The sequence below is a fragment of the Hyperolius riggenbachi genome, chromosome 10 (assembly GCF_040937935.1).
Source record: "Hyperolius riggenbachi isolate aHypRig1 chromosome 10, aHypRig1.pri, whole genome shotgun sequence".
In the NCBI taxonomy this organism is placed as follows: domain Eukaryota; kingdom Metazoa; phylum Chordata; class Amphibia; order Anura; family Hyperoliidae; genus Hyperolius; species Hyperolius riggenbachi.
Window position 1 is genome coordinate 282,762,563 of NC_090655.1, and position 21,003 is coordinate 282,783,565.

Genomic DNA, 21,003 nt, shown 5'->3' on the forward strand with positions numbered 1-21,003 from the left:
GCGGTGAGACCACTGACAGCAGCAGGATAAATACAACAGCAGCAGCAGCAGCAGCAGGAGGAGGTGGAGTGACGTGTGGCACTGGCAGCAGGAAATGCATTGTGTGGACTCTGGCGGTGGGACCACTGACAGCAGCAGGATAAATACAACAGCAGCAGGAGGAGGTGGAGTGACGTGTGGCACTGGCAGCAGGCAATGCATTGTGTGGACTCTGGCGGTGAGACCACTGACAGCAGCAGGATAAATACAACAGCAGCAGGAGGAGGAGGAGTGACGTGTGGCACTGGCAGCAGGCAATGCATTGTGTGGACTCTGGCGGTGGGACCACTGACAGCAGCAGGATAAATACAACAGCAGCAGGAGGAGGAAGAGTGACGTGTGGCACTGGCAGCAGGCAATGCATTGTGTGGACTCTGGCGGTGGGACCACTGACAACAGCAGGATAAATACAACAGCAGGAGGAGGAGGAGGTGGAGTGACGTGTGGCACTGGCAGCAGGCAATGCATTGTGTGGACTCTGGCGGTGAACCACTGACAGCAGCAGGATAAATACAACAGCAGCAGGAGGAGGAGGAGTGACGTGTGGCACTGGCAGCAGGCAATGCATTGTGTGGACTCTGGCGGTGAGACCACTGACAGCAGCAGGATAAATACAACAGCAGCAGGAGGAGGAGGAGTGACGTGTGGCACTGGCAGCAGGCAATGCATTGTGTGGACTCTGGCGGTGAGACCACTGACAGCAGCAGGATAAACACAACAGCAGCAGCAGCAGGAGGAGGTGGAGTGACGTGTGGCACTGGCAGCAGGCAATGCATTGTGTGGACTCTGGCGGTGGGACCACTGACAGCAGCAGGATAAATACAACAGCAGCAGGAGGAGGAGGAGTGACGTGTGGCACTGGCAGCAGGCAATGCATTGTGTGGACTCTGGTGGTGGGACCATTGACAACAGCAGGATAAATACAACAGCAGCAGGAGGAGGAGTGACGTGTGGCACTGGCAGCAGGCAATGCATTGTGTGGACTCTGGCGGTGAGACCACTGACAGCAGCAGGATAAATACAACTGCAGCAGGAGGAGGAGGTGGAGTGACGTGTGGCACTGGCAGCAGGCAATGCATAGTGTTGACTCTGGCGGTGGGACCACTGACAGCAGCAGGATAAATACAACAGCAGCAGGAGGAGGAGGTGGAGTGACGTGTGGCACTGGCAGCAGGCAATGCATTGTGTGGACCCTGGTGGTGGGACCACTGACAGCAGCAGGATAAATACAACAACAGCAGCAGCAGGAGGAGGTGGAGTGACGTGTGGCACTGGCAGCAGCCAATGCATTGTGTGGACTCTGGCGGTGGGACCACTGACAACAGCAGGATAAACACAACAGCAGCAGGAGGAGGAGGAGTGACGTGTGGCACTGGCAGCAGGCAATGCATTGTGTGGACTCTGGCGGTGGGACCACTGACAACAGCAGGATAAATACAACAGCAGCAGGAGGAGGAGGAGTGACGTGTGGCACTGGCAGCAGGCAATGCATTGTGTGGACTCTGGCGGTGAGACCACTGGCAGCAGCAGGATAAATACAACAGCAGCAGGAGGAGGTGGAGTGACGTGTGGCACTGGCAGCAGGCAATGCATTGTGTGGACTCTGGCGGTGGGACCACTGACAACAGCAGGATAAATACAACAGCAGCAGGAGGAGGAGGAGTGACGTGTGGCACTGGCAGCAGGCAATGCATAGTGTTGACTCTGGCGGTGGGACCACTGACAGCAGCAGGATAAATACAACAGCAGCAGGAGGAGGAGGTGGAGTGACGTGTGGCACTGGCAGCAGGCAATGCATTGTGTGGACTCTGGTGGTGGGACCACTGACAGCAGCAGGATAAATACAACAACAGCAGCAGCAGGAGGAGGTGGAGTGACGTGTGGCACTGGCAGCAGGCAATGCATTGTGTGGACTCTGGCGGTGGGACCACTGACAACAGCAGGATAAACACAACAGCAGCAGGAGGAGGAGGAGTGACGTGTGGCACTGGCAGCAGGCAATGCATTGTGTGGACTCTGGCGGTGGGACCACTGACAACAGCAGGATAAATACAACAGCAGCAGGAGGAGGAGGTGGAGTGACATGTGGCACTGGTAGCAGGCAATGCATTGTGTGGACTCTGGCGGTGAGACCACTGACAGCAGCAGGATAAATACAACAGCAGCAGGAGGAGGAGGAGTGACGTGTGGCACTGGCAGCAGGCAATGCATTGTGTGGACTCTGGCGGTGAGACCACTGGCAGCAGCAGGATAAATACAACAGCAGCAGGAGGAGGTGGAGTGACGTGTGGCACTGGCAGCAGGCAATGCATTGTGTGGACTCTGGCGGTGGGACCACGGACAGCAGCAGGATAAATACAACAGCAGCAGGAGGAGGAGGAGTGACGTGTGGCACTAGCAGCAGGCAATGCATAGTGTGGACTCTGGTGGTGGGACCACTGACAGCAGCAGGATAAATACAACAGCAGCAGGAGGAGGAGGTGGAGTGACGTGTGGCACTGGCAGCAGGCAATGCATTGTGTGGACCCTGGTGGTGGGACCACTGACAGCAGCAGGATAAATAAAACAACAGCAGCAGCAGGAGGAGGTGGAGTGACGTGTGGCACTGGCAGCAGGCAATGCATTGTGTGGACTCTGGCGGTGAGACCACTGACAGCAGCAGGATAAATACAACAGCAGCAGGAGGAGGAGGAGTGACGTGTGGCACTGGCAGCCGGCAATGCATTGTGTGGACTCTGGCGGTGAGACCACTGACAGCAGCAGGATAAATACAACAGCAGCAGCAGGAGGAGGAGGTTGAGTGACGTGTGGCACTGGCAGCAGGCAATGCATTGTGTGGACTCTGGTGGTGGGACCACGGACAGCAGCAGGTTAAATACAACAGCAGCAGGAGGAGGAGGAGTGACGTGTGGCACTGGCAGCAGGCAATGCATTCTGTGGACTCTGGCGGTGAGACCACTGGCAGCAGCAGGATAAATACAACAGCAGCAGGAGGAGGTGGAGTGACGTGTGGCACTGGCAGCAGGCAATGCATTGTGTGGACTCTGGCGGTGGGACCACTGACAACAGCAGGATAAATACAACAGCAGCAGGAGGAGGAGGAGTGACGTGTGGCACTGGCAGCAGGCAATGCATTGTGTGGACTCTGGCGGTGAGACCACTGGCAGCAGCAGGATAAATACAACAGCAGCAGGAGGAGGTGGAGTGACGTGTGGCACTGGCAGCAGGCAATGCATTGTGTGGACTCTGGCGGTGGGACCACGGACAGCAGCAGGATAAATACAACAGCAGCAGGAGGAGGAGGAGTGACGTGTGGCACTAGCAGCAGGCAATGCATAGTGTGGACTCTGGTGGTGGGACCACTGACAGCAGCAGGATAAATACAACAGCAGCAGGAGGAGGAGGTGGAGTGACGTGTGGCACTGGCATTAGGCAATGCATTGTATGGACCCTGGTGGTGGGACCACTGACAGCAGCAGGATAAATACAACAACAGCAGCAGCAGGAGGAGGTGGAGTGACGTGTGGCACTGGCAGCAGGCAATGCATTGTGTGGACTCTGGCGGTGAGACCACTGACAGCAGCAGGATAAATACAACAGCAGCAGGAGGAGGAGGAGTGACGTGTGGCACTGGCAGCCGGCAATGCATTGTGTGGACTCTGGCGGTGAGACCACTGACAGCAGCAGGATAAATACAACAGCAGCAGCAGGAGGAGGAGGTGGAGTGATGTGTGGCACTGGCAGCAGGCAATGCATTGTGTGGACTCTGGTGGTGGGACCACGGACAGCAGCAGGTTAAATACAACAGCAGCAGGAGGAGGAGGAGTGACGTGTGGCACTGGCAGCAGGCAATGCATTGTGTGGACTCTGGCGGTGGGACCACTGACAGCAGCAGGATAAATACAACAGCAGCAGGAGGAGGAGGTGGAGTGACGTGTGGCACTGGCAGCAGGCAATGCATAGTGTGGACTCTGGCGGTGGGACCACTGACAACAGCAGGATAAATAAAACAGCAGCAGTAGGAGGAGGAGGTGGAGTGACGTGTGGCACTGGCAGCAGGCAATGCATTGTGTGGACTCTGGCGGTGGGACCACTGACAACAGCAGGATAAATACAACAGCAGCAGGAGGAGGAGGAGTGACGTGTGGCACTGGCAGCAGGCAATGCATAGTGTTGACTCTGGCGGTGGGACCACTGACAGCAGCAGGATAAATACAACAGCAGCAGGAGGAGGAGGTGGAGTGACGTGTGGCACTGGCAGCAGGCAATGCATTGTGTGGACCCTGGTGGTGGGACCACTGACAGCAGCAGGATAAATACAACAACAGCAGCAGCAGGAGGAGGTGGAGTGACGTGTGGCACTGGCAGCAGGCAATGCATTGTGTGGACTCTGGCGGTGGGACCACTGACAACAGCAGGATAAACACAACAGCAGCAGGAGGAGGAGGAGTGACGTGTGGCACTGGCAGCAGGCAATGCATTGTGTGGACTCTGGCGGTGGGACCACTGACAACAGCAGGATAAATACAACAGCAGCAGGAGGAGGAGGTGGAGTGACATGTGGCACTGGTAGCAGGCAATGCATTGTGTGGACTCTGGCGGTGAGACCACTGACAGCAGCAGGATAAATACAACAGCAGCAGGAGGAGGAGGAGTGACGTGTGGCACTGGCAGCAGGCAATGCATTGTGTGGACTCTGGCGGTGAGACCACTGGCAGCAGCAGGATAAATACAACAGCAGCAGGAGGAGGTGGAGTGACGTGTGGCACTGGCAGCAGGCAATGCATTGTGTGGACTCTGGCGGTGGGACCACGGACAGCAGCAGGATAAATACAACAGCAGCAGGAGGAGGAGGAGTGACGTGTGGCACTAGCAGCAGGCAATGCATAGTGTGGACTCTGGTGGTGGGACCACTGACAGCAGCAGGATAAATACAACAGCAGCAGGAGGAGGAGGTGGAGTGACGTGTGGCACTGGCAGCAGGCAATGCATAGTGTGGACTCTGGCGGTGGGACCACTGACAACAGCAGGATAAATAAAACAGCAGCAGTAGGAGGAGGAGGTGGAGTGACGTGTGGCACTGGCAGCAGGCAATGCATTGTGTGGACCCTGGTGGTGGGACCACTGACAGCAGCAGGATAAATACAACAACAGCAGCAGCAGGAGGAGGTGGAGTGACGTGTGGCACTGGCAGCAGGCAATGCATTGTGTGGACTCTGGCGGTGAGACCACTGACAGCAGCAGGATAAATACAACAGCAGCGGGAGGAGGAGGAGGAGTGACGTGTGGCACTGGCAGCCGGCAATGCATTGTGTGGACTCTGGCGGTGAGACCACTGACAGCAGCAGGATAAATACAACAGCAGCAGCAGCAGGAGGAGGTGGAGTGACGTGTGGCACTGGCAGCAGGCAATGCATTGTGTGGACTCTGGTGGTGGGACCACGGACAGCAGCAGGTTAAATACAACAGCAGCAGGAGGAGGAGGAGTGACGTGTGGCACTGGCAGCAGGCAATGCATTGTGTGGACTCTGGCGGTGGGACCACTGACAGCAGCAGGATAAATACAACAGCAGCAGGAGGAGGAGGTGGAGTGAGGTGTGGCACTGGCAGCAGGCAATGCATAGTGTGGACTCTGGCGGTGGGACCACTGACAACAGCAGGATAAATAAAACAGCAGCAGTAGGAGGAGGAGGTGGAGTGACGTGTGGCACTGGCAGCAGGCAATGCATTGTGTGGACTCTGGCGGTGGGACCACTGACAACAGCAGGATAAACACAACAGCAGCAGGAGGAGGAGGAGTGACGTGTGGCACTGGCAGCAGGCAATGCATTGTGTGGACTCTGGCGGTGAGACCACTGACAGCAGCAGGATAAATACAACAGCAGCAGGAGGAGGAGGCGTGACGTGTGGCACTGGCAGCAGGCAATGCATTGTGTGGACTCTGGCGGCGAGACCACTGACAGCAGCAGGATAAATACAACAGCAGCAGCAGCAGGAGGAGGTGGAGTGACGTGTGGCACTGGCAGCAGGCAATGCATTGTGTGGACTCTGGCGGTGAGACCACTGACAGCAGCAGGATAAATACAACAGCAGCAGGAGGAGGAGGAGTGACGTGTGGCACTGGCAGCAGGCAATGCATAGTGTGGTCTCTGGCGGTGGGACCACTGACAGCAGCAGGATAAATACAACAGCAGCAGCAGCAGGAGGAGGTGGAGTGACGTGTGGCACTGGCAGCAGGCAATGCATTGTGTGGACTCTGGCGGTGAGACCACTGACAGCAGCAGGATAAATACAACAGCAGCAGGAGGAGGTGGAGTGACGAGTGGCACTGGCAGCAGGCAATGCATTGTGTGGACTCTGGCGGTGGGACCACTGACAGCAGCAGGATGAAAATGAGCGCGTTGTAATATGTTGGCACTTTATAAATACAATAAATACATAGATAAATTCATAGGTAAATCAATGCAGCAGACCAGCAGCAGCAGCAGGAGTCAGGTAGTAATACATCAATAAATTCATAGGTAAATCAATGCAGCAGGCCAGCAGGAGGAGGAGGAGTCCGGTAGAAATACAATAAATACATAAATAAATTCACTGACAGCAGCAGGATAAAGACAACAACAGCAGCAGCAGGAGGAGGTGGAGTGACGTGTGGCACTGGCAGCAGGCAATGCATTGTGTGGACTCTGGCGGTGGGACCACTGACAACAGCAGGATAAACACAACAGCAGCAGGAGAAGGAGGAGTGACGTGTGGCACTGGCAGCAGGCGATGCATTGTGTGGACTCTGGCGGTGGGACCACTGACAACAGCGGGATAAATACAATCAATAAATCAATAAATTCATAGGTAAATCAATGCAGTAGGCCAGCAGGAGGAGGAGGAGTCCGGTAGAAATACAATAAATACATAAATAAATTCATAGGTAAATCAATGCAGCAGGCCAGCAGCAGCAGGAGTCAGGTAGTAGTACAATAAATACATCAATAAATTCATAGGTAAATCAATGCAGCAGGCCAGCAGCAGCAGGAGGAGTCCGGTAGAAATACAATAAATACATCAATAAATTAATAGGTAAATCAATGCAGCAGGCCAGCAGGAGGAGGAGGAGTCCGGTAGAAATACAATAAATACATAAATAAATTCATAGGTAAATCAATGCAGCAGGCCAGCAGCAGCAGCAGGAGTCAGGTAGTAATACAATAAATACATCAATAAATTCATAGGTAAATCAATGCAGCAGGCCAGCAGCAGCAGGAGGAGTCAGGTAGAAATACAATAAATACATAAATAAATTCATAGGTAAATCAATGCAGCAGGCCAGCAGCAGCAGGAGTCAGGTAGTAATACAATAAATACATCAATAAATTCATAGGTAAATCAATGCAGCAGGCCAGCAGCAGCAGGAGGAGTCAGGTAGAAATACAATAAATACATCAATAAATTCATAGGTAAATCAATGCAGCAGGCCAGCAGCAGCAGCAGGAGTCAGGTAGTAATACAATAAATACATCAATAAATTCATAGGTAAATCAATGCAGCAGGCCAGCACTGCAGGAGGAGTCCGGTAGAAATACAATAAATACATAAATAAATTCATAGGTAAATCAATGCAGCAGGCCAGTAGCAGCAGCAGGAGTCAGGTAGTAATACAATAAATACATCAATAAATTCATAGGTAAATCAATGCAGCAGGCCAGCAGGAGGAGGAGTCCGGTAGAAATACAATAAATACATAAATAAATTCATAGGTAAATCAATGCAGCAGGCCAGCAGCAGCAGGAGTCAGGTAGTAATACAATAAATACATCAATAAATTCATAGGTAAATCAATGCAGCAGGCCAGCAGCAACAGGAGGAGTCCGGTAGAAATACAATAAATACATCAATAAATTCATAGGTAAATCAATGCAGCAGGCCAGCAGGAGGAGGAGGAGTCGTCACGTATGGCAGGCTGCAGGCAATGTATTGTAATTCCCAGGCAGGCACCTCATGTCCTCCTTTCGCCGACAACAGGTGCCAGGAACGTGCCTTCTATCCAGGCCTGGTTAATCTTCAAAAAGTCAGTCTGTCCACGCCCTCTGTTGACAGACAAGAGTGCTTTTCGGTGACCACGCCACCGGCCGCACTGAAGCACCTCTCAAACAGCACGCTGGAAGGGGGGCAAGACAATACCTCAAGGGCGTACTGCGCAAGCTCCCTCCAGATGTGCAAGCGCTCCACCCAGTACTCCATGGGGTCCACAGGCTCTTCGCTGCCGGTGTCAAGCCCACTGAAGGACCCCATGTAGTCGGCCACCATCCGGATCATGCGCTGGCTGTGACTCTCACCGAAGGTGGCTGCTGCCCGCACCTCCTCTCTCGGCTGCTGTACCTTCATGTAGAACGCCTGCGTCAATGACAGAAGGTCTACTGGGCGCCTGACGCTGCTGCTGGCCGCAGGCACCTGCTGCTGTGCTGCTGGCTGCTGGACAGGGACAGAGGGAGTGGAAGGCGGGGGGAAGGCTTCCTCCAGTCGCCGAACAAGGATCTCCTGCAACTCCCTTGCTCGCTGCTCACGGTCTCTGGCAGGCAGAAACTGATCCCATCTCCCCCTCAGCCATGGGTCCAGGATCATGCTGATGCAGGCGTCCTCCCTCACTTGCATCCGCTTGACCCTGGGGTCTGTGCGCAGGCAGCGCAGCAAGTGCGCTGCCATGGGGAACAGGGTGGACCGTCTAACAGAGACATCAGGGTCAGCGTCCTCCTCCTCCTCTTGCCCCTGAGACTCTTCCTCCTCTCTCCACCCTCGCACCACTGCTGCTGCGCTCCGATGTTCCCCCCCAGCAGCAATGTCCAGCACCTCCAACTCCTCCTCCTCCTCCTCCAGGGACTCAAATACCTGCGGAGCAGTGGACTGCACAGGCGGCTGCTGCTCCAGCTGCTTCAGGGTCTCCTCTCCCAAATCCACCAAATCGCCAAGTGCTCTGTCCATCAGACAAACAAAGGGCACCCACTGGCAGAGGGATGCCCGTTGTTCACTCACCAGGTTGGTTCCCTGCAGGAAGGGAGCCAACACCAAGCAGACCTGCTGCATCTGCCCCCATTGCGCGTTGGTGAGGAGCTGGAGTGTGGTGCTGCTTCTGCTGCCGGTGCCGGCGACAGTGGCATCATAGATGTACCGGTTGACAGCCCTCCTCTGCTCAACCAGCCGCTCAAACATCGCCAGGGTGGAGTTCCAGCGAGTTGGCACATCTATGATGAGGCGGTGTCGTGGCAGGCCCTCCTGCTGCTGGATGTTGCTGAGCGGCGGAAAGCGCGCACAATTTTCCGCGCCGCTTCTAACAGCTCCTCTATCCCCAGGTAGGTGCGCATGAACTTTTGCACCACCAGGTTCAGAACGTGGGCCAAGCAAGGGACGTGCAGCAAGTCTCCACTGCTGATGGCAGACAGCAGGTTGGCGGCATTGTCGGACACCACCAATCCCACAGTGAGGCCTCTGTGGGTCAGCCACGTCCTCTCCTGCTCCCTGAGGTACCGGAGCACGTTCGCTGCCGTCAAGGAGTTCTTCCCCAGGCTTTTCATCTCCAGCAGCACTTGGCAGTGGCGGGCTGTCACGCTGCTGGAGAGACGGGATCGCTTGGCGGTGGGAGCTGCTGCTTCTCCCCTGACCCCGCGCGGTGGCACCATGTAGTGGGTGACTGGTGCTGCTGCGCCCGAGGATGGACCTGCTGCTTCCTCGCTCAGGCTTTCCACCAGGCTGACCCAGTGGGCCGTAAAGGACAGATAGCGCTCTGTCCCAAACCGGCTGCTCCAGGAATCCATGGTTATGTGGATCCGCGCACTGACAGCGTGATCCAGCACGCGGCCCACGTTCTCCATGGCAGAGCGGTGCAGTGCTGGGATCGCCCTGCTGGAAAAATAGTGGCGGCTGGGGACTTGCCACTCTGGGATCCCAACCTGCAGCAGCGCTCTGATGTCACTCCCCTCCTGCACAAAGTAATATGGCAGGAGCTGGGAGCACATGGCCCGGGCAAGCAACCCGTTCAGCAACCGAATGAACCTGTGGGCGGGAGGCAGCACCTTGGTCACACAGGGGAATGCTTCGCTGAGCAGGGTCTGGCGGCGTTTGCCTGCATGGGAGGATGAGGAGGCCACTGTGGAGGGAGCTGATGAGGCCACTGAGGACTGGCTGCCCGGGGTGGGGGGGGGGGTGGGAGTGAGTTGCTGCTGTGCTCCTGCTGCTGCTGCTGGATGGGCAGGAGGGGCTGCTGCTGCTGCTGCTGGATGGGCAGGAGGGTCGGCTGCTGCTGCTGCTGCTGCTCAAATCTGTGCAGTGGCTGTTTGGCTCTGACCACTGCCTGCACCACTTTGCATAAGCTTCTCCAACTCATTAAAGTCCTCAAAATGTCTGCTCTGTAAGTGGGTCTGCAGGCACGAGGTACTCAATTTGTGGATATCGCGACCTCTGCTGAGACTGAGATTGCAACTGTTGCAAATTGCACGGGTCTGGTCCACTGTGCACTTGGTGAAGTACCGCCAGACTGGGGACTTCAACCTGCTCTTTGAGCTTGAGGGCTGGGGTTTTTGGGTGCCCTTGGAGGATTGCGCTTTTTTGGTTGTAGTTAGAGGTTTGCTGCGGGTGGTGGTAGCGACTGAAGCAGCAGGCTGTGGCTCCTGCCTTCCACGCCCTGTGCTGGCCGCCTTGCTGCTGCCATGCCTCTGTGCCAGAGATGCCTCCTCCTCCGATGACGAGTAGAGTTGGGCCGAATGGTTCGCCTGCGAACGGTTCCATGCGAACTTCCGTGGTTCGCGTTCACGTCCCGCAGGCGAACGTTTTCGGAAGTTCGGTTTGCCCCATAATGCACCATGGAGGGTCAACTTTGACCCTCTACATCACAGTCAGCAGGCCCAGTGTAGCCAATTAGGCTACACTAGCCCCTGGAGCCCCACCCCCCTTATATAAGGCAGGCAGCGGCGGCCATTACGGTCACTCGTGTGCCTGCCTGCATTAGTGAGAGTAGGGCGAGCTGCTGCACTGTCTCTCATAGGGAAAGATTAGTTAGGCTTAGCTTGTTCCTGGCTGCATACCTGTTCTGTGAACCCACCACTGCATACCTGTACTGTGTCTGTGAACCCACCACTGCATACCTGTTCAGTGAACCCACCACTGCATACCTGTTCAGTGAACCCACCACTGCATACCTGTTCAGTGAACCTGCCACTGCATACCTGTACTGTGAACCCACCACTGCATACCTGTTCTGTGAACCCACCACTGCATACCTGTTCTGTGAACCCGCCACTGCATACCTGTTCTGTGAACCCACCACTGCATACCTGTTCTGTTCTGTGAACCCACCACTGCATACCTGTTCTGTGTACCCACCACTGCATACCTGTTCTGTTCAGTGAACCCACCACTGCATACCTGTTCTGTTCAGTGAACCCGCCACTGCATACCTGTTCTGTTCTGTGAACCCACCACTGCATACCTGTTCTGTTCAGTGAACCCGCCACTGCATACCTGTTCTGTTCTGTAAACCCACCACTGCATACCTGTTCTGTTCAGTGAACCCGCCACTGCATACCTGTTCTGTTCAGTGAACCCGCCACTGCATACCTGTTCTGTTCTGTGAACCCACCACTGCATACCTGTTCTGTTCAGTGAACCCGCCACTGCATACCTGTTCTGTTCAGTGAACAGTTTGGTGTGTCAGTGTGAAGCAGTACCTTAATTACACTACCTGATTGATGTATACACATGCAAGATGTTTTAAAGCACTTTAGGCCTGTCATTTAGCATTCAATGTGATTTCTGCCCTTAAAACGCTGCTTTGCGTCAAATCCAGATTTTTCCCGGGGACTTTTGGCGTGTATCCCACTCCGCCATGCCCCCCTCCAGGTGTTAGACCCCTTGAAACATCTTTTCCATCACTTTTGTGGCCAGCATAATTTTTTTTTTCCAAAGTTCGCCTCCCCATTGAAGTCTATTGCGGTTCGCGAACTTTAACGCGAACCGAACCTTCCGCGAAAGTTCGCTAACCCGGTTCGCGAACCTAAAATCGGAGGTTCGGCCCAACTCTAATGACGAGCTGCCTTCAACCAACTGTGCTGGTGGTACTGGTGGCACATAGGGAGGATCTATCAAGTCATCATCATCAACCCCAAACAAATCCTGTGAGCCCGACTCAACCAACTCCTCTACCCCAACATCCCCTGCATCACGCCCCTCCTCCTCAGCGCCAACAACAAACTTCTGCACCTCAAACTCCTCCTCCTCCTCCTTGGATGGCCCCATCATCTCCAACTCATACTTCTCCAAAACATCCCTGTACATGGTCACAGTCTCAGGGGAGAAGAGCGTGCTCATTGAGGGCAGGCTGATCGATGGGGTCACCGTGACCATGGCCTCAAGCGCTGGTGGAGGCCTGCTGCGGACAGGAGTGCTGGTGGCACTAGTCTCGCTGGTGCTGGAGGCCTGGCTGGAAAAGGTGGCTTCCTGCCCCGCCATCATTTCCACCACAGCCTGCACCTGACTCTCCCCAATGGGCCGTGGGCGATGACCCGTCTCAAAGATGGGCGCAACACGCTGCTGTTGCACCTCTGCTCCCTCCTCCCTGTGGTCAGTGGTTGGCGGCGGACCAGTCCCAGACCTGCTGCTGCTGGCAGTGGCTCCTGCAATGGCGCTTCCTCTCCTGGTGGTGCCTCGCCCTCTACCTCTACCTCTGCCAGTCATTGTGCACTAGACAAATACAGTAAAAAAAATAAGTAGAAGAGGGCGGGAAAGGGTGTAAACTTTAATAAAGTCTGTGTTGGTGGTGACTTGGTGGTGACTAGTAGTAGTAGTAGGCAGTAGTAGTACGCACGCAGGTAGCTAAGAAACACCTAGCGTACTACGCTACAAGTAAGTCGTGCGGCAGACAGTCGGTGACAATTACAAACGGTCACACATGCTCAGACGCAATCAATCAATAGGCTCGGGCACAGTCACAGGTCACTCACAGCGGATGCTGGTGGTGGCCTGTATGTGTTGTAACTCTTATTTATTACGCACACTACGGATGATAATAAAATCACACAGTAAAAGTGAAAAAAAAATTAGTGAACGAGTGCTATTTGAATAGTAGTATAGTACTAGACACTAGTAGTATGCACGCACGCAGGTAACTAAGAAACACCTAGCGTAATACGCTACAAGTCGTGCGGCAGACAGTCGGTGACAATTACAAACGGTCACACACGCTCAGACGCAATCAATCAATAGGCTCGGGCACAGTCACAGGTCACTCACAGCGGATGCTGGTGGTGGCCTGTATGTGTTGTAACTCTTATTTACTACACACACTACGGATGATAATAAAATCACACAGTAAAAGTGAAAAAAAAATTAGTGAACGGGTGCTATTAGAATAGTAGTATAGTACTAGACAATAGTATGCACGCACGCAGGTAACTAAGAAACACCTAGCGTAATACTCTACAAGTCGTGCAGCAGACAGTCGGTGACAATTACAAACGGTCACACACGCTCAGACGCAATCAATCAATAGGCTCGGGCAGGCCACAGACAGTCACAGGTCAGGTCACTCACAATGGATGCTGGTGGTGACCTGTCAGAGTCAGTAACTAACTAACACAGTACTGAAACTAATAAAGTAACAGACTACAGCAGTAAAAATTAACTAAACTAGTACTACTAAGTACACAACTAACTAGAATCCCTAACCTACCTAAGCTAGTAGTAGCAGGCTAAGGCTACCTAGGCTAGCAGGCCTAGCCTGCTCACAGACTAACACTAGCCTAGCACAGTATACACTATACACTAGCTGACTAAATACAATCAAAATACTAGCTAACTATATAAGACAATAATAAATGTGTTTAGGATGTGTTTAGGAAGCAAAACGCTAGGTTTAGCAGTGAAAAGCACTTGCTCAGACACAGCACAGCACTGGAGAATCTCTCAGTACCAGCAGCAGTCACACAAGTGCGTGGCTCCGCAACATGGCCGCCGCCTTATATAGAGGAGGGGAGGGACAGGCTCCCCTCCTCTGATTGGTTGCTAGGGTTGCCAAGTCCTCGGCAGGAGGACTTCTGATTGGCCCAATCATGTCATCCCCGAATCCCGAAGCCGAACCCGAACCCACAGCTCCATCCGGCCGAATTCGAGTGCGCACATTCGGCAGGCTTCGTATTCGGGTTCGGCTCGGATTGCAGCATTCGGGTTTGGGTTCGCATGCGGAAAGCCAAAAAAACACCCGAATTTTTCGGGGAAACTTCGCATTCGGGGTCCTGCTGAGCAACCCTGGATGCAGGCACCTGCTGCTGCCTCTGTGCTGGCTGGACAGTGGGGGTGGATGGCTCAGGGAAGGCTTCCTGCAAGCACTCAACAAGGGACAGCTGCAAATCCCTCATTTGTTGCGCACGGTCTCCTCCTGCAGGCAGGAACTGGCTGAGCTTTCCCTTCAGACGTGGGTCCAGCATCATGCAGATCCAGATGTCCTCCCTCTTCTTCATCTGGATGACCCTTGGGTCCTTGCGCAGGCACCTCAGCATGTGCGCTGCCATTGGGAAGAGTCTGGCCACGTCTGTTGGCACATCATCGGCAGCCCCAGAGCCGACAGGGCTGTCCTCCTCTTCCTCTGCCCCCTCCACCTCATCCTCTCTCCACCCCCGCACCAGTCCAGCTGCGCTCTGCTGCTCCCCCTCATCAGCAGCAAGGTCAGGGACCTCCACCAACTCCAAGCCCTCCTCCTCAGAGGTGGCCTGTGAAGCTGCCTGCAGCTCCTGCTGGTCCAAGGCTGCCGCTCCCTCTTCCACCAGTGCATACAGGGCCCTGTCCAGCACACACACAAAGGGGACCCACTCGCACACCATTACATGGTCCCTGCTCACCATGTTGGTGGCCTGCAGGAAGGACTGAGCACACCTGCTGCATGCGCCCCCAGTCCTCCGTGGAGATGATGGACGGGAGGTTGGTGGCGGCACGCCCAGTTGCAGTGAGGGAGGCAACTGTTGCTCGTGCAACGTACTGGCTGACAGCCTGCCTCTGTTCAACCAGATGCTCCAACATCGCCAGGGTGGAGTTCCAGCGAGTTGGAACATCGATCATGAGCCGGTGCTGTGGCAGGTGCAGCTCCTTCTGCACCTCTTCCAGGCTCCCCATGGCTGCAGGCGAGTGCCGGAAATGACGCACAACCTTCCTTGCTGCCTCAAGGAGTCGGTCCATCCCCTGGTAGGTCCGCAGGAACTTTTGGACTACCAGGTTCAGGACGTGCGCCAGGCAGGGGATGTGGGTCAGGTCTCCCCTGCTGATTGCAGCAATCAGGTTTGCCCCACTGTCGGACACCACCTCTCCGACTCTGAGGCCTCTGGGGGTTCTGCAGTATCACCAAGAATACAGATATATACCTGATTATTGATGATCTGCAGAATCACCGATAATACAGATATATTGCTAACCTCTGGACACCTGAAGAGTGTAAGTGTTTGGTGTAACAGTAAGAATTGGACCACCGGGGTAGCAGGTGGTCCAATATGTAGAGACAGACTCTACTGCAGTCAAGGGCTCCAGGAGGAGGAGACCCTGACTGGTTTAGCAGCAGTGCCCCCTCTGAGGAGCAGGGGGCCCCTGCAGGAAGACTGAGCACCCAAGGGGTGGGTGACAGCCAGAAAGGTCGGGCAGGCCGGGTCGGCAACACACAGACAGATAAAGTACAAAGACAGGAAGCTGATTTGGTATCCAAGGCAAGCAGGGTTTGGCAACGGAATATCAGAAGTGCAAGGTACCGAATCAGAGATCAGAGGAGTAGTCAGGACAGCAATAAGTCATAACAGATATCAAACAATGCCTAGTCTGGGTGTGAGGTCCGTGGTCTCTACACCCTGGAACTAGTCTGATGTATAACACAAGTTCCCTAGTCTGGGTGTGAGGTCCGTGGTCTCTACACCCTGGAACTAGTCTGATGTATAACAGAACAATAACACAAGTTCCCTAGTCTGGGTGTGAGGTCCGTGGTCTCTACACCCTGGAACTGGTCTAAGGAATAACACAGATGATACACAGTATTCCTAGTCTGGGGTGTGAGGTCCGTGGTCTCTACACCCTGGAACTGGTCTAAGGAATAACACAGATGATACACAGTATTCCTAGTCTGGGGTGTGAGGTCCGTGGTCTCTACACCCTGGAACTGGTCTAAAGAATAACACAGTAAACTGGCTAAGTGTGGATTCCCAGGTCCACCTGGTTCCACCACACTGAAGGATCTGACTAAGGTCTGAGTGCTAACACATAGGTATTCACAACGCCAGACAACCAGCAACTGAACAGCAAGAGATATATATAGTGAAGCATTCCCCAGCGCCGCCCAGCTCCCATCAACCAATCATCTGCTGAGCTAGGATCATCTGACCGCCTCGATCAGCTGACCCTTCTCCTATTGGCATAAAGAGCCTGTCTTGCGGCGCGCGTAGCTCTACATCTGTGTGCACTACTGGGTCCAGACAAACCAGACGCATGTTGCTGCGAGGAAACCGCCGCTCTGTGCACGGAGACCGCCGCCTCACTGTCAGAACGCGCGGCGGCTTCTCCGCAATCCATCACACATACACAGGTGAATCCAATTATAAGAATTGTATTTAAGGGGATCAATTGTAAGTTGCCCTCCTCTTTTTTAAATTTCTCTGAAGAATAGCAACATGGGGATCTCAAAACAACTCTCAAATGACCTGAAGAGATTGTTCACTATCATGGTTTAGGGGAAGGATACAGAAAGCTGTCTCAGAGATTTCAGATGTCCGTTTCCACAGTTAGGTACATATTAAGGAAATGCAAGACCACAGGCTCAGTTCAAGTTAAAGCTTGAAGTGGCAAACCAAGACAAATCTCGGATAAACATAATTGAGGAATGGTGAGAATAGTCAGAGTCAACCCACAGACCAGGAATAAAGACCTACAACATAATTTCGCTGCAGATGGAGTCACTGTGCATCGTTCAACCATTCGGCGCACCATACACAATGAGATGCTGTATGCAGAGGAAGCCTTTTCTCTGCCCACAGCACAAACAGAGCTGCTTGAAGTATGCTAAAGCACATTTGGAAAAGCCAGCTTCATTTTGGAATAAGGTGCTGTGGACTGCTGAAACTAAAATTGAGTTATTTGGGCATAACATGGGGCCTTATGCATGGAGGAAAAACAACACAGCATTTCAAAAAAAAACACCTGCTACCTACAGTAAAATATGGAGGTGGTTCCATCATGCTGTGGGCTGTGCAGGCCGGTGCAGGGACTGGGAATCTTGTCAAAGTTGAGGGACGCATGGATTCCACTCTGTATCAGCAGATTCTGGAGAACAATGTCCAGGAATCAGTGAAAAAGCTGAAGCTGCGCGGGGGCTGGATCTTTCAACAAGACATCGACGCTAAACACTGCTCAAAATCCACTAAGGCATTCATGCACAGGAACAAGTACAATGTTCTGAAATGGCCATCTCAGTCCCCAGACCTTAATATAATTGAAAATCTGTGGTGTGAGTTAAAGCTGAGCTGTCCATGCTCGGAAGCCATCAAACCTGAGTGAACTAGAGATGTTTTGTAAAGAAGAATGGTCCAAAATACCTTCAACCAGAAGCCAGACTCTCATGGGAACATACAGGAAGCGTTTAGAGGCTGTCATTCCTGCAAAAGGAGGATCTACTAAATATTGATTTCATTTCAAATTTATGTACCTGCCTAATTTTGTTTAAACAATTATTGCACACTTTCTGTAAATCCAATAAACTTCATTTCACTTCTCAAATATCACTGTGTGTGTCTCCTATATGATATATTTAACTGACATTTTTTATCGTAACAATCAACAATTTATACAGGAAAATCATGACAATTAACAACATTGCCCAAACTTTCGCATCCCACTGTATCTCTGCATGTAAAACCTTCACCATAGAGAGAAGAGCTATGCAGTCAGAGACACAGCAGGCACTCACAGACCTCGAGCCTCTAATGATGGTAGGCGGAGTGGGCAGTTGGCAACTGACACAATTCTCCTATTTACAAACCTTTGTGAATATGGTGACACAGGATGTAAAAACTCTTGGAAAAAAGACACATAGAGGGGGATATGAGAGACACGAGAACCTCACAGATTGTGAAAGGATGGCCCTGGCAGAATTAACACAAAGGCCCATATGCAATTTACTTTTTCTCCTGCCAGATAATTCTTCAACTTCTTTTTACAATAACGTTTGAGTGCTTTGCAATTAATCCGTATCAAAATGTATATAAAAAGTACTGTCACAATTATTGTATTTTCTCACTTGCTGGTGGTGTAAAATGCATTTTACTGACAAGGTATGAAAATATCACCCAGGAGAAAACTTGGGAGTAAAAGTGAATTGCATGGGAGTCCATTGTGGTAACACCTGCTGATAAAGGTGGAAATGCGGTCACTATGGATAGAGAGGGATATAGGACGATGTCTCTGACCCTTCTGGACAATGGGGCACAGTATGAGGTCAGTACACAGAGCCCACTGTGAGAACTAACGTGCGGGCGGCTGGTAGTGGGCGGGACTTACCTCTTGCTCGTTCCGGCGCCGGATCTGCGTGCCGCTGCTCTGGTCTGGACAATGGGGCATAGTATGAGGTCAGTACACAGAGCCCACTGTGAAAACTAACGTGCGGGCAGCTGGCAGCGGGCGGGGCTTACCTCTTGCTCGTTCCGGCGCCGGATCTGCGTGCCGCTGCTCTGGTCTGGACAATGGGGCACAGTATGAGGTCAGTACACAGAGCCCACTGTGAGAACTAACGTGCGGGCAGCTGGCAGCGGGCGGGACTTACCTCTTGCTCGTTCCGGCGCCGGATCTGCGTGCCGCTGCTCTGGTCTGGACAATGGGGCATAGTATGAGGTCAGTACACAGAGCCCACTGTGAGAACGAACGTGCGGGTGGCTGGCAGGGGGCGGGGCTTACCTCTTGCTAGTTCCGGCGCCGGATCTGCGTGCCGCTGCTCTGGTCTGGACCAGACCAGACTAGCGGCAGTGGAGTGCTCACGCCGGAACGAGGAGGGATGACCCCCCTTCCCCACCGCTGCTCACAGCTCTCCTTCCACTGCGCTGCTCCCCTCCTGCTGGGGGACACCTGACTGCCTATTCTGGGGAAATATACCCCTGGCTACATATACCTCTGACTACATATACTGGCACATATATACCCCTGACTACATATACCCCTGACTACATATACCCCTGGCTACATATACTGGGCACATATACTCCTGGCTTCATATACTGGGACATATACCCATGACTACATATACTGGGACATATACCTCTGACTACATATACTGGGACATATATATCCCTGACTACATATACTGGGCACATATACCCCTGGTTACATATACTGGGACATATACTGGCACATATATACCCCTGATTACATATCATGGGACATATATACCCCTGGCTACTTATATTGGGACATATACCCCTGATTACATATACTGGGCCCATATACCCCTGACTACATATACTGGGCCCATATACCCCTGACTACATATACTGGGCCCATATACCCCTGACTACATATACTGGGACATATACCCCTGGCTACTTATACTGGGACATATACCCCTGACTACATATACTGGGCACATATACCCCTGACTACATATACTGGGCCCATATACCCCTGACTACATATACTGGGCCCATATACCTCTGGCTACATAAACTGGCACATATACCCCTGGCTACATATACTGGGTACATATACCCCTGGCTACATATACTGGGCACATATACCCCTGACTACATATACTGGGCACATATACCCCTGGCTACATATACTGGGCACATATACCCCTGGCTACATATACTGGGCACATATACCCCTGGCTACATATACTGGGCACATATACCCCTGGCTACATATACTGGGCACATATACCCCTGACTACATTTACTGGGCACATATACCCCTGGCTACATATACTGGGCACATATACCCCTGACTACATATACTGGGCTCATATACCCCTGACTACATATACTGGGCCCATATACCTCTGGTTACATATACTGGGCACATATACCCCTGGCTACATATACTGGGTACATATATCCCTGGCTACATATACTGGGTGGGCACATATACCCTGACTACATTTACTGGTCACATATACCCCTGACTACATATACTGGGCACATATACCCCTGGCTACATATACTGGGCGGGCACATATACCCCTGACTACATATACTGGGCACATATACCCCTGACTACATATACTGGGCACATATACCCCTGACTACATATACTGGGCACATATATCCCTGACTACATATACTGGGCACATATACCCCCGACTACATATACTGGGCACATATACCCCGGCTACATATACTGGGCACATATACCCCTGGCTACATATACTGGGCACATATACCCCTGGCTTCATATACTGGGACATATACCCCTGGCTACATATACTGGGACATATACCCCAGGCTTCATATACTGGGACATATACCCCTGGCTACATATACTGGGCACATATACCCCTGGCTTCATATACTGGGACATATACCCCTGGCTACATATACTGGGACATATACCCCTGGCTTCATATACTGGGACATATACCCCTGGCTACTTATACTGGGACATATACCCCTGGCTACATATACTGGGCACATATATCCTGGCTACATATACTGGGACATATACCCCTGGCTTCATATACTGGGACATATACCCCTGACTACATATACTGGGCACATATACCCCTGACTACATATACTGGGCCCATATACCCCTGGATACATATAATGGGCACATATACCCCTGACTACATATACTGGGCCCATATACCCCTGGCTACATATACTGGGCCCATATACCCCTGGCTACATATACCGGGCACATATACCCCTGACTACATATACCGGGCCCATATACCCCTGACTACATATACTGGGC

General features: G+C 52.7%; 2 protein-coding genes across 2 annotated transcripts in view; one reads left to right on the forward strand and one right to left on the reverse strand.

Annotated features, from left to right (window-relative positions):
• The window catches only part of LOC137537252 (uncharacterized), a 1,269,057-nt gene that overhangs the window by 1,039,540 nt on the left and 208,514 nt on the right, over positions 1-21,003 (forward strand). The gene's annotated exons all lie outside the window — the stretch shown is intronic.
• LOC137535883 (uncharacterized) overlaps positions 1-21,003 on the reverse strand; it is a 242,496-nt gene that overhangs the window by 48,988 nt on the left and 172,505 nt on the right. The window contains 1 exon segment of the mRNA XM_068257761.1: positions 18,863-18,906. Within this exon segment, the coding sequence (XP_068113862.1) occupies positions 18,863-18,906 (44 nt within the window).